Source organism: Tupaia chinensis, unplaced genomic scaffold (genome assembly GCF_000334495.1).
Source record: "Tupaia chinensis unplaced genomic scaffold, TupChi_1.0 Scaffold000180_1, whole genome shotgun sequence".
NCBI classification, from domain to species: domain Eukaryota; kingdom Metazoa; phylum Chordata; class Mammalia; order Scandentia; family Tupaiidae; genus Tupaia; species Tupaia belangeri.
The window spans coordinates 2262060-2277071 of record NW_006159655.1 but is presented as its reverse complement, the minus strand read 5'-3'; the positions used below and the strand labels follow the sequence as shown (position 1 = coordinate 2277071).

The window sequence follows — 15012 nt, the reverse complement described above, 5'->3', positions numbered from 1 at the left end:
GAGGAGAGGAGAGGAGAGGAGAGGAGAGGAGAGGAGAAGAGGGGGGAGGGAAGGGAAGGGAAGGGAAGGGAAGGGAAGGGAAGGGAAGGGAAGGGAAGGGAAGGGAAGGAAAGGAAAGGGAAGGGAAGGGAAGGGGAGAAAGAAAAAAGGAGAAAGGAGAAAGGAGAAAAGGGAAAGGAAGAGTGATACATGCTTGTTTATTGCTATTTTATGACCTCACTTGCCCATATTATAGAGAAAAGTGATCAAGATATCAATATCCCATTACAAATATCAAGAAGGAAAGTGAACTTATTTATCCTTGATGCAATTTGCTACCCTCTAAGAAAACATGTGTACTTGTTACTATACTGAAAATAGCCCACTTAAATCTTGGTAAAATTTGCACCACATATGTTTAATTTACAGAAATTATCATTGCTTACATCATTTAACTTAATTCATCATTAGTGGCCTTAAAAGGCTCTTCATTTTCTCTGCTTGTCCTCAGGTAACATTGTCTTACATGAAATGCTGCTCACACACCAGAGATAATTAAATATTGAATACCTGATTAAAATACATTTGTACATTTTGGAGTAAATATGTATAATTCATGTTTTTACCTCTTGCCAGTTTCACATTTTATTTAGCAGAAAATATCTGCCCAAGACCCAGCAGCTTCACAAGGAAAGTCTGAAGCATTATCTCACGTTATTTTATATACTGAAGTTCTACTTTGCATAACTATAATTTGTTATGTGACTATAATCCTTGGTCATTTTTTTTTGGTTTTATTTTTAAGTCCATATTGGAAAGGCAATATCACATAAGTGGACTGATGTATACAGAGAGACTTCCTGGTGCAGTGGGTTTTCCCATCTATATTACTTTGTGCCATAACTTCGCTAAAAGCACATAATTAAACACTCTTAAATCTTTCTTTGCCACAGTTGATTCTTAGGATCTTAACTTCATATAAACTGTCCCAAGGTTTTCACTTTCAATTAGTCTCTCCTTAGTGGGAAAGTTTTTATTTATAGGTTCTTTCTGATCCACAGGTATCATGAATATTGAGGGGCTTTTTAAATGTTTCTTTCTTTCCTGAGCAAAAGAGAGAGACAGCACCCCCAGCAGAGTTTGACATCACTGTCCACCCCAGCCTTAGACAGTATCAACTCATGGGCATGAGTGTTCCCGGTGTACTTGGAGGTCTCCAGATGCAAATTGGGAACCTTCCCTTGAGTCAGCCTTGCAGAGTAATGCGTTTTACCACTGCGCCACTGTCCAACCTCCTACTCCCACCCCAAGTTCTTTTTGTTTCTTCAGGTGTCAGTTTCTCTCTCTCCTCCAGGAAGATAGTTCTCATTCTAATCACTCTATAGTTGGCAGGTCAGGAAAACTCCCTAGACATTAACTTCTAGGCAGGTCATTTTGACATTTCTTGTGAACATTTAACCAGAAACCTTAAACCATGAAGAGGAGAGGGCATGTAATTCAGAGTAGCCAGCTCAAGCTTCTTTGTTCTTCAGCTACTCTGTTTGTTTAGAGGAAGTGTCTGATCCTTTCATGACAGAAATTCATGGGCAGGTTTTCTCCACGTCTCTGCTGTATTTGCCACATCTTGACTTTTTTCAACTTGATTAACCAGGTGGGTGGAGATGGCGTGCTGTTACTGTGCTAAGCATTCTAAAGGGAATCAGGTGACAGAAGATATGAAGACGTAACCTAAAGATGTAAAGTGCTATTGGCACCTTTTGTTCATTTGATTTTCACTCACGACTCCATCCGAATTTACGGACGGTTTTCTATGTGCCTACGTGGCTGGTTCGGTGCTAGGTAGGAGGGCGTAAAGGTGGCTAGGACATGGGCCAGCCTGCAGGGAACTTAAGCTAGAAGAAAGAGCCTGAACCAACACTTGTGAACCAAGGAACCCAAGAGAGGTGCTCATTCTCTGCAAGTATCAGCAAAGGCCTCCCAGAGTAACGGAACTGTCAGGTGTGTTACCTTTACGAGGAGCATGTAGTCAAGAACGAAACCAGAGAAGCAAGAGAAAGATACATCTAATCCTGGGATTCATAGAGGGAGGAGGAGTTACTCTTTCAGGCAATTTTAAACAAATTTGGCATTTTTATGGTTGCCTTTTCCAAGTGTACTAGCTTTTACCCCTGTCCTCTGTTCCTGTGGGTTGTGGAGTTGCTTTTTTCACCCAGAGGTGATAGAGTTTTCCCAAGAATGTATTAAAGCTGAATTTATAAACTGTGGTAAGTTCTTCTGCCAGAAAACCAACATAGTAGCAGATGATGCCCTAAAAAGAGAGCAGTGTCGGGAGCCAGAGGTGGGGCCGACGTAGCAGCCTCTGGACTGACATGGGAAAGGGCCTGGCTGATCCTTCATGGCTAAGATGGAGGTGGATCACAGAGTGAGGACCCTGTCTCCCTCCCTCACTCAGGAAATAAAATATTAAGGAAAGAAAAAGAAGTAAGTAAATAAATAAAGCCTTATCTATAATATTGTCCAATTCGATTTGGATTGATTCCTTGTTCCGCTTCCTTTCCTCAGGTCTGTGCCCAAGACCGGTCTGGAGCCTCTCTAGGGGTGTCCATGACCGCGGCGGTTGCTTGCCCTCAGCAATGAAAGGGTTATCGGGCAGCCGCAGCCATCACCACGGTGTCACCTGTGACTCCGCCTGTGACTCGCTGTCACACCACTCGGACCGTAAGCCATACCTGCTGAGCCCGGTGGAGCACCACCCTGCGGACCACCCCTACTACACGCAGCGCAATTCCTTCCAGGCAGAGTGCGTGGGCCCCTTCAGCGACCCGCTGGCCAGCAGCACCTTCCCGCGCAGGCACTACACCTCGCAGCAGGAGCTGAAGGACGAGTGCGCCCTTGTGCCCCGCACCCTGGCCACCAAGGCCAATCGCATCCCCGCCAACCTGCTGGATCAGTTCGAGAGGCAGCTGCCCCTCAATCGGGATGGCTACCACACGCTGCAGTACAAGCGCACCGCCGTGGAGCACCGCAGCGACAGCCCCGGCCGCATCCGGCACCTGGTCCACTCGGTCCAGAAGCTCTTCACCAAGTCGCACTCCTTGGAGGGGCCGTCTAAGGGCAGCGTCAACGGAGGCAAAGCCAGCCCCGACGAGACGCAGACCGTAAGGTACGGCAAGCGCAGCAAGAGCAAGGAACGGCGCAGCGAGCCCAAGACCCGATCCAACAATACCTCCCCAGGCTGGTGGAGCTCTGACGACAACCTGGACGGCGACATGTGCATCTACCACGCCCCCTCGGGCGTGATGACCATGGGCCGCTGTCCCGACCGTTCGGCCTCGCAGTACTTCATGGAGGCCTACAACACCATCAGCGAGCAGGCAGTGAAGGCGTCTCGGAGCAACAATGACGTCAAGTGCTCCACCTGTGCCAACCTGCCAGTCAACCTGGACGCCCCCCTGCTGAAGAAGAGCGCCTGGTCCTCCACTCTCACCGTGAGCCGGGCCCGGGAGGTTTACCAGAAAGCCTCAGTTAACATGGACCAGGCCATGGTGAAGTCCGAGTCTTGTCAGCAAGAGCGATCCTGCCAGTACTTACAGGTACCATTTATGTCAAATGATGGATGCTTAGAAATTGCACCTGTCTTGCTTCCGTGGCCTTTTCCCCTGGGTTCTTGTCTCAGCTTCATTCCAGTTGTCTTATGAGCCTGAGCATATTATTTAGGCTTTCCGTGACTAAGTGGCTGCTGGGAAAATGCAAGGAAACCAACCAACTCCATCCGGTTATCTTAAGATACTAGATAACAAGTGCTTTGAAAAGCACTCCTACAGAAAGGCAAGGAGTTATTAATGTCTGTGTTTCTCTTTTGTCTGAGGGATCATGGAATGGGGAGGAAAGGAAAGGGGAGTCTACATAGAATTTTAAAATAAATCCACTTTTTTTTTTCAAGTAAACAATGATCTTTTGAATTTTGGAGGAGTTTCATTAGAGCTATCCAGGACTAGGGTTGTGCTTCAGTTTGGGTGTTTAGAGGTTTTTATTTTATTTTATTTTATTTTATTTTTTGTAATCATTGTTTTAAATTCTGCTTAAAGCAGTAAGTTTGAGAAAATTGATCTGTCTCTGTCATTGCAATGTCATCACTACCTCTAACACTAGCCCCATGTGAGCTCCTATCCCCAGAGCAAAGCAGTCAGGATTAGGCCCTAGGCCCTGTGGAGGTGGAGATGGGCCAGCTTGAGGGCCTGACAAGCACAGCTGCAGAGACCCAGGACAACAAAGAAGAGGAGGAAAAGCAATAAAATACAATTAGTGTCAGAGTGTAAATCCCACACACTTAGAGACCCAAGGAGGCTGCTCTTCTCCTTCTGTAGTCTCCCCGTGTTCCTCCTGCTTACACTCTAATTCACTAAAATCAGATTTCACCTGGATAAAAATGTCAGAGGGAGGTCTTTTTCTTCCTTTGCTCCTTTAACTAGGATTATACTTTTTCCTAAGATGCAACCCTCTCATAAGAATGATCCTCACATTCTACTTTTCAGAATGTCTTTTTTTCTTCTGTTCTCTCATGCTGTCTCCATCTTTTTTCCAAAAAAGTTCTTACTGGACTATTTAAGTATGACATATTTATTTCCCATTCCCATTTTAAGAAGAAATGGAAGAGAAATTCTCCTGCTGAGAAGTTCTGTTCACTCTCTTTGTATGTGTCTGCCACACCTGGTTACCTTAGAAGGGCCTTCCCAAGCAGAGAACACTCAAGCTGGCAGTCCCTGGGCAAGGGCAGTCTCAGAGCCTATGATCAGAAGTCAAAACAAGCCACCAGTGTGTAGGTAGTTTTCATAAACAGCATACTATGATATATTTCCTAATAAAGGCGATATTGCCTAGTTTACTCTAAGGTTGTTGTGTGCGTTAATAAGTCATCAAAAGCTATTAGCAATCTTAGAGCCGAAAGGATCATCTAATCCCCTTGGGATATGAAAACTTAGGATTCGAGAAAGGGAGAGGTGCAATGGTTTACACTGGTAGCCTGTGACAGACGTGGGACTAGCACCCAAGTCTCTTAACTTGCAGAATAACCACTATGAGGGTGCACCCAAAGGCTTCAGGAATTCTTTAAGCATGTACATCACATCTACCACTGGAAGTAAAGCATTTTTGTGAGGATATATGTCTTGAAGAAAGGATAGACAACGAGACAGAGCTCTAGACAGAATATGTTTTGTCTGTGAAGGTCGTGTGACAAGTAGCATAAACAAAGCACGCTTTAAAAAAAAAAAAAAAAACGTTTAAAAAAAAAAAAAAAAACGTTTAAAAAAAAAAAAAAAAACTGTACCTTAGGGGCCAGCAGATGGCATAGTGGTTAAGGTGTTGTACTCCCACATGGCCAACCACAGTCCTAGTCCTGGATCCGGCAACTTGAAAATCATGCTCACAGGCTCAAGGTCCCAGGAGGAGAATAAAGGAGAAGGGATTGATTGCAGCATGGCCATCTTCCCCACCCGGGGAGGGTGATTTCTCATTTTATTTCTCATTGTCTGTCTTTCTCCAGCAAGTGTACGCACCCTATGGCCAAAAACACAAACAAACAAACAAAAAACTGTACTTTAATAAGTAGTGGTGTTTTTAAATGAAAAACATCAGATTAAAGAGGGATACTTTTGGTGTGGCAAGTGGTGTGCTGGTTAAGGGCACTGGACTCCCACATGGCCAATCGCAGTTCAAGTCCTGGACCTGGCGGCTTGTTTTCTCACTTTCCCTCTCTCTGTCTCTCTCTGTCTCACTCTGTTCTTCTCAGTTCAAATTAAGATAAATAAATAAATAAAGTTAAGTTAAAAAAAATTCTTAAATAAAACGAAAAGTATGCTGTTTATAGATCTAACACCATTTTTGTTAGAAATGACATGCTTTCATTATACTTGAATAATTATCTACTTTATTCCTACTTTACATTCACTTTTCTTTCTTTTTTTTTATCTTTTGAAGTAAAAAACCCAAAGTGAAAAGTGGAAAGATGAGGAAAGAAAGAAGGAAACTAACATTAATTGAAAATCTGCTATAGTAAATATTTTCGCATTTGTTATTTTCTTGTAATCTTCATAATAATCCTGAGAAAGAGTAACAATACTCTGTTTTTACAAGAGAAGAAACTGAGGCATAGAAATATTAACCTATTTAAAGTCCTATGACCTAGAGGTTGTAGGACTGAGATTTAGACTTAGGTAGACTTGAAGCCGAAGTAAAGCTTTTTCTAATATACCCCAGCACAATCCTGGAATTAAGGGTGCGAAAAATGGTGAGTGAAGAGAAAATATAATCTTTAAAATAATCATATTATTATTAAAGTTCTTCAGTAGAATAAGAATGATATCTTGAAGACTTAAGCATGGGATTTAGTATAGTAACATTATTAAATCTCATGCTATAAAGATTTAGAAATTCTATTTTTAAGTTATTCACCTTCCTTAAACCAGTTTTTTTAATGAAATATTTGTGGTTTTCAGAAAAATACATAGCAGAGTATTTATGCCTCTATACCATTTATATATCAACTAGAGAAATAAAACGTTAGTTACAGTGGAGATAGATAGATATATATATATATATACGCTTCCTCAATCCCATTTTTCTTTCCTTCCTCCCAAGAGTAATAGCTAGTCAGATTTTTATATCCAGAGCACTTTGTTGTTAACTATGAAATTTTTGAAAGGTTGAAAAAATTTGGTATTTTCTGTCCTACATTGGGCCACAATTGACCCTGAACAAAGCTAATTCAACACTTTAGATATAAACTGATCTCCAAGTCACACCTTATTTAATAATGACATTTTCTGAGTTCCTATTCTATGCAAGTCTTTCAAACTAAAAAGAAAATTCTTTATTTGAATGTAGGAAGGTAATATGTTAGGAAACGAACTAACTACAGTGTGTTCTTCACAACCGGAATGCTGAGGTTGAGAAGTTCCTGTAGAGATCAGCAGATGGCATAATGGTTACATCGCTGGACTCCCACATAGTTGAGTGTGGTTCAAGTCCCAGACCCAGTGACTTACAACACGCCAGGCACATGTGTGTGTGTGCCCAAAATACCGAAAGGAGAATGGAGGAGAAGGGATTACAACATGGCCATCCTCCCAGGGGATGATTTCTCACTCTCTGTCTCTCTGTCTATCTCTGTCTCTCTTGAAAGCACATACACCCTATCCAAAAAATTTCTTAATTAATAATAATAATATAAGTTCCTGTAAATAAAGGGAAAAGAAAGCTGTTCATTCTCATGGCAGGGAGAACAGCAAATAACTCCTTCTAACTGAGCTCCTAGAGTCCTCTTGCTTCTAGGAAATGGAAGGAGAACCTGCCGTCCTGTGTAAACTCTTCTTAGGAAAGTGGTATTAATAAGTCCCAGGTAGCTCCTGTGGAATAATGAAATTTTTAAGCTCATTCTTAGAAGCAAATCTGGGAAAGCACAGAGAGCATGTTTTGGTTTTTTCTTTCTTTTTTCAGGTTGTTTGCCTTTATTACCAACTAATACTAAAACTGGATTTACTCATACGTTCAGCTTTAACATCCCAAGGTTTAGTTGGCCTAACACTAGACTGCTCTACTAGTTTCACTAAGGTTCTGGTCTCTATTTGCTGCTAATGACATGACCTGGAGCCATCTTTTCAGCTCTCTGAGCCTCCTTCCTCTGCCAGATAGTGAGGTACTTGGTGCAGAAGGTTTGTGATCTCAGTTACATATGTCAGAGTACCAATTAGAGCAAGTCTCAAGAGCTGAAAGGCCTGGGACTCTCATTGCATAAAGCCTACTAAAGTTAGATGTTTTCAAATGTCATCTAGTTTGCTTCTTAATACTCTAGAGTTATTCTACAGTTGAAGAAGCTGAGATTTAGTAAGTTAGGTTAAGTAACTTGCCCAAGGACACACAGCTAGTGCTTGGCAATGTAATGGGTCAAAATCAATGCATTTGCCTTCAAAGATTAGTATATTCTTTCCATTTCCCATGCCCAATCCCTGGCTCCTCCAAAGCCGAAGCAGACAGAGGAAGCTTCATATATCGAATTTGTGCTAGAAACCATATGTATCTCATTTAGCACTTCAAACAACTTTTTAAAGTATTACTATTTACTTCTACTTTATAGATGACAAAACTGAGGCATAAAACATTTGATCTTGTGCCCAGAGATGTATAAACAGTAAGTGGGAGGTTTAACAGTTGACCCCTAAAATGCTCCAGAAATAACAAATAAATGTATGTTTTAAATTTTATTATGTATTTATTCTGTAGCAGATGTTTGTGTGTGTATGTACAGTAAAGAGATCATGGATATAAAATTAAACTAGCAATGGAACGACTGATTATGTTCCAAATTTGATTCAAGATAGCACAAACATGAATATTCACCAAAAACAGAATTTAAATACTAGCAAATGTATAATCCTCTCTTTGTAGAATTGTCATTTAGGATTAAATTAATTTAGGCCACTGCCATGATTCTATAGAAAAGAAGAGGTCTATAGATATTCACCTTCTGCCCGACATATTCTTATAAATCAGATACTGTAGCTTGAAATCAGTGCAAATTTCAGTTAATACAGTCAATTGGTGATATGTGCTCACTCACAAGCTGTTTGTAGTTAATTAAAAAAAGACTCCTTTTTTTCAATATTGTTATTTTTAAATGTCAAGAATCAGATGTCTGCTGTTTAGAAGTATTGTACCGCTGCCAGAGACTGTGTTAGGGTTTGGAGCAGGAACATGGATTTGAAGACATTAAAACTGTTTAATTCTCAGTTGAGATGTGGTTGGCTTTTATACATTTGGAATAAAGCATTTATGGCACATCTCAGGGTAAGTGCTAATAGTTAAGTAAATAAAATAGGAAGGGGTTCAATGGAGTAAAATGTGGTTTTTGTTGTTGTTTTGTTTTTGCTTTTAAAGAACAGAATTCGTGCTTCTGTATATGCTTCTTTCTGTAAACGTTATGTGTTTGAGTGATTGGCATATAAAGCCATTCAGAAGAGCAAGATTTTAGATTTCCAACTGTTAACCTAAAAAAAAAAAATCCCTTCAAATCGTGTATTTTGCATTCATCCAGCAGCAGAAACAGGAAAAGGGAAACAAAACACTCTCCGGTACAAGTAGAGAGAGAGAGACAGAGTGAGGGAGCGAGAGCCAGAGCAAGTCAGAGACCGGGAGAGAAAGCACCCCTGGAGATGAAATTTTAGGAGAGCAAAATGATCGACCTTTTTAAAGCTGAATGGGTTTCTTCAGTTTGTGTGCAAGTTTCAAGAAATGGAAGGACTGACCAGGTTTGGGTATAACGCTTTTATTATTTTGAATTTGATGATAATGTGCTGTTGGTTTGCGTTTGTTTGTGTTTTTTCTAAGGGAGTAGTTTTTGTTATTTTCTTTCTTCTCTCAATAATGAGTAGTAAGACTGAAAGAGCTAACTAACCTTGCGTGCAGATGGGAAGAGAATAGGTTGAGACATCAGATACCTACAAATCTGTATCTCCACAGGGGCTTCATAAAATCTTTAAATGACAGATGATCTGGGGAGCTAGGTGCTGATAAAGGACATTATGTGGCTAGAGATCGAAATGTGACCGGTTGTTTTCCAGGAGAACAAAAATACTTACTGAATACTAACTGTCCTTGGCAAAATTAAGATTTCTGGGTAATTTTGTTTGTTTGTTTGTCTTCTGTTTAAATAAAACTCCACAAAAGATCAGTGAAGAAGCATTGGTAGATACTATGAACCCAGGGTTTTTTGTTTATTTGTTTTTAATGCAGGTGCAATTAATTTTTAAAATTCTGCTCAAGATTATTTCTGTGTTTGCCCGGTGGGAGTTTTCTTTCTCTGGCTGAGTTTTTCCTTCTTCTGCCTTAGAATGATTTAAAATCTATTAATTCAGTAAAAACTACTTTATGTAAAATTTATGAAAGTGTTGAACAGTTCTGCTAATGAGTTTGTCTAGTGTGATGTTTCTTTTGTGTTTTCCTAAAACCCCATCAACCACATTAATGGATGATTTTATTATTTTTTATTTCAATTGCCTTAATAATCCATTGAAAGTCAAGGTTCTTGGATGTATTTTCTATTTGACTTACACAGTCTTCTCTTATGTTTCACTGATCTTAGACATGCCTCTCTTCATTCATAGAAAGATGAGAATACTCCTACCTGGTGCTAACTTTGAATGTGGAATCAGTGATCAGCAGTAGATAAAGTGTTCTCTCTCACTCATTCTCTCTCTCTCTCTCTCTCTCTCTCTCTTTCTCTCTCATCCTTGCTATTGCCCTTATGTAATTAATAGAGTGAAAAGATGATGGACAAAACACTATAAGAAAGCAGGAGTCCAGAAAGACTCAGCAGTAGTAATGGGAAGATAAAAAATGAATAGGAAAGCCCTTTTGGAAGTTGTTAAAGAAGCTCTGTCTTGGTCTGCAAGTACGTTGTTCTAAAGACATTTTTGACAACACCAAAAGCACTTAGTTATTCATAGCCAGAGGTTTCTGTACGTAACTTACCCTCTGATCTCACAGAATTCTAATCTAATTGAAGATACAACATGGGTTGCAAAAAAGTAAAAATCTAATTGGTTCTCTTGGTACCAGTGGACTTTAGTTTCCCCTTTCACCATTGTCCTTAGAGGACAGTGTGCTTGATTATAAATTAAGGACAGTAGCTCAAGGTAATCATTCACATTCTTTAAGAGAAAGATTCAACTTTACTCTATGTTCTGTTTGAGATCTTGGCATTACACAGCTTTACACAGTGATTTGTGAATGGTAGAACACATTGATCTTCTGTTTCAGGTTTTCTAGGAGCCACTAAAAAATATATGCAATATTGCCAAGTGACTTTTATTTGTAATTAGGATACATTTCTCACCCTTTGGGCTTTAGATTCAAAGGCAACATATTATTAGTGGATTGTTGTGAATTTAGGATCCAGTGGAATCAATCTTTCATATAATTAAGCTTGATATCATTTTTCTCATTTTGGAAACACATAACATTACTAGGGTGAATGATAGAGTGTTCACTGATACAGAGTTGAACCATGTGAAAATACCATCTTTATAATCTGAAAAGTTGAAATCTGAAACTTCATATGGTTCAAACTGTAGCACCTCATAAGTCATTTTCTATTATTTGCCAGGGAAGCTGAGTAGAGAGGGGAAAAAAATCTGTTTTTTTTTTTTAAATAAAACCAGATTACTATTAATAAATTGATGAATGGTTATCTGACTTCACTATGATTTATATTACTTACCTGAAAATTTGAACTCATAACTTTTAACCTTAGATAAAAATAATATGTGAGTATTACTTTACACCAAGGGCTCATTTATCTGCTTGTCAAAACCATCTTTTCTGGTCCTCCACCAGCTGGCTCCATCCTGTGTAGCTGTCATTTGGAACATGTTACAGCACAGGGAGCTTTTATTCTTTGGTTTTTTGTTTGGTTTGGGGTTTGGTTTCACCTTACAGTGGTAGATGCACACTTAAGTGTTTTTCTGAATTCTTAGACTAAAATCACAGTATGAAAGTACAATGCTTCTTATCAGTAAATATAAATCAGTCCTCTGTATAATTAAAAGTGATGTAAAGAATTAATTAGTTACTGTTACTTAATCAGCAGAGCTAAGTTAAAGAATGGAGTAAAAGGAAAGACTTATTATCCACGCCTATTACTTTTGACAAATTTCTTATTTCTTCTGTTTTTTAATTCTTTTATGTCTTAACAAGTCTCATACGACTAAGGAAAGACCTCTTTTGGTTCTCGGATCTTTAAGATGTGAAAAATATATAACTATCATTTAAAACTGGAGGGGGGGTGCTTGCTAACATTTATCAATATGCCTTCCATTTCCAAAATAAAGAGATTTTCCATTACATTTGCAAAATGAGATAGATAGGTCTTTTCTCTCATGTACTTTAGGTCACTATTGTGTATCAGTTAGAGTTTTTACCCTTGGTTCTCACAGACTTAAGAAACTTCCCTCAAACATCAGGCTTGTGAAATCACAGAGCTGTCTGTGAGGAAGGGTTTTGTGGATCTGGGGACTCCTGAGAACTGCGTGAATGTGCACAGGTCCATACATGCACCTTCCATCTGCACAGGCCATCCTGCACCCATACTTCTGTGCATTTATACATGTGCGATCATTGATCTCTGAGTCATGAAATCAGATCCACTTTAAATGGTGGCACTTTCAGTGTATTACTTCACGAAGTCCATGAAAGATAAATGACTAGAAAGTGAAAACACAGATTTTTCATAGATCCCAGCAGAAAATTCATTATATTGGTTTTCTAGTGATTGTCTCTATTGATTGGCTTAACTTGGGCCTTTGGTATAGACTAGATAGGAATGCCCTGCTTCCCCTGGTCAGAGGATAAAGCAGATTTTGGTCCCTTTAGTAAGAAGAGATATCCACAACAATCCCAGGGAGTGATTTCTGTTCCCCTTATATTTTTAGCCACAATTTAATATGTAGCTACAGGATTGTCTAACTCATTCCTGACCTAACTGGACTGTCTAACTCCTTCCCAACCTAACTCTCCAAGACTAAAATATTAAAGTATGTAATTAAAGAACCAGGCAGTATTTTTCCCCAAAAAAATGACAGTTTTCAAATAATAGAATCTCCTCATTGAAAGTCTATCTGGTATAGCTTCTTATTCATAATCTCCCTACAATGTGGACTTTTTTTCCTATCTGTTTTTCATCTCAAAATCACCTTATGAAAGAAACCTTTGAAATTACCCTCATTCTACCCCTTTTAGAAATGAGAAAAATAAACCCTAAGGAAATATCTTGACAAGATCAATCATCTCATCAGTGGAGACCAGGACTGGCAAGCTCACAACCCAGTCAACTACCACCACTGTTTCTACTACATTTTACTCATCCTGTGAGAGCCTTTATGTCTCTTTTCAAAGGCTATTTTATCTGATCCATTCTTGCCATTTTTAAGGCAGTGGAGACAAGGTACAAGGATGAAAAGGGAGGGAAAGAACTAATTGAAAGTAAGATTTGAAGCATGTTTGTGACTTAAAGGACTCATAATAGATGAAGACCATTGTTAAGTAAATAATTACCTGCAATTTGTAATGTTGTGTTTTCAAAGGGCAAAGTATTATTTTTAACTTGAGAAAAAAGAAATGAGCGTGTTCCACTATTACCTGTAGGAGGTCAGTTCCTCCCACAGCCCCATGGTTTCCTTATGAGTAAGCCACAGACCAAAGGAGAACAAACAAAACCGCTGACTGATTCGTGTTTGAATGTGTGGTCTTTTGGTACTATGCTCAGAGCCCTAGGTCTGGATTTTGAAGACAGCATGTTTCTGTCTAGCATTTTCCACTTTCTTGGTATCCAGAATGCCTCACCTCACTTTCCTAGAATAAAAATTAACATAGCTGTAACCATATTTTTCAAAGGTCAAAATGTCTATGTATATATGCATGTATATGCATGTGCTCACATGCCTATGGTGTGTGTATGTGTGGTGTAACATGTAGAGGAGTATGTATTAGGACAGTGGGACAAAATGTATTAAATTGGTGACTCTAGAGCATCTGTGAGAAATCATCCACAGGACACAACAAGGGCTAATGAGCTGCCCTTTTGGTATTCCATCCAAAACTGGAAGTGAGTGATTAGAATGAAAATCTGTCTCTAAAGTTGGAATTGCTACATTGGTACCAATAAGCATAAGCATAAGAACATTACATGCATGCTTGTATAGAATCATATATGTGTATGGCCAATCGCTCTATTACTGAATATTTAGGGATAAAGGGTCCTTAATTTGATGTGCACAGTGAACCATTTTGAGAGTGCCCATAAAATGAGAATTTCTGGCATTAACCGTAGAGTTTCTGATTCCGAAGATCTGAAGTGATTCTAATAGAAATCAATCTGAGAGACACATTTTAAGTAATTCAATTCTAGGGTTAATCTTTCATTATATGTACTGAAGGGGGCAGTAGAGTCCAATAGATATAAACATGACCTTCATATGATGTGAATTTTTTTCAAGTTTATTTACTTATTTCTTCCATGAGACAGACAGCCAGAAAGACAGATACACCCAACAGGGTCCTCACATGGCAATCTGCCCAGTCACAGCTGGTTTGAATTAGAGGCATATAGCATGCCCAGTGCATTCAGGGAGATGCGGGACATGAACCCAAGATCTCTCCCACATGGGTCCAACTGTGTCACTGTTGCACCACTTCCTGACCCGTAAAAACCTTTAATATTAATGCTGGCAGATCAGCAGATGGCATGGTGATTAAGGTACTGGATTCCACATATTTGACTCTGCAGCTCCAGTGCAGGACCCAGTGACTTGAAAAACACAGCAGGCAGAGGCTGGCAGATGACGTGATGACTGAAGTTCTGGACTCCCAGCTGGAGAGTCTGGCAGCTTTCTCACTTTCCCTTTCTCTCTCTGTCTTTCCCAGGTCAATTTTTTTTAAATAATGATAATAATAACAAATAAAACTAACTAAATAAATCATTCTTTTTTAATTAATTTATTTATTTTTGTATATACATTCAATCACATTGTTCAGCTTACAATGTGAGCATTTCAATATGTGAACATTTCTCCCCAGTCCAATTGATCAAAATATCTTCAACCGATAACACCACACCTCCCCATCCCGTCAATGCTCTTCCTCCGTATCCCTTCTCCAAATGTCCTTTGTTAGGCCCCACTCCTCCACATACACCTCGTCTGACATTCACACCCATCTCTTGTGTTTGTACAACCACTAGTCAATAAGTTTCAGTCATAGAGTGCAGACATTCGGTTTATGTTAAGTGAGGACATACAATGTCTCTCCTTCATAGCCCGGCTTGCCTCAATCAGCAGTAAATCTTCCATGTTCTTCCACTTTCTGTCAAAAGCCAGGGTTTTGTTAGTTTTTATGGCTGAGTAATATTCCATAGAGTATATGTGCCACAGTTTTTCAATCCATTCCTCCATACGGGGGCATTTGGGTTGGTTCCATGTCTTA

General features: G+C 39.4%; 1 protein-coding gene across 1 annotated transcript in view; it reads left to right on the top strand.

Moving 5' to 3' along the window:
• Positions 1-15012, top strand: part of DLGAP1 (DLG associated protein 1) — an 891374-nt gene that overhangs the window by 505456 nt on the left and 370906 nt on the right. Inside the window, 1 exon segment of the mRNA XM_006146494.3 lies at positions 2542-3572. Coding sequence (XP_006146556.1) covers positions 2613-3572 — 960 coding nt within the window. The 5' untranslated portion in view covers positions 2542-2612.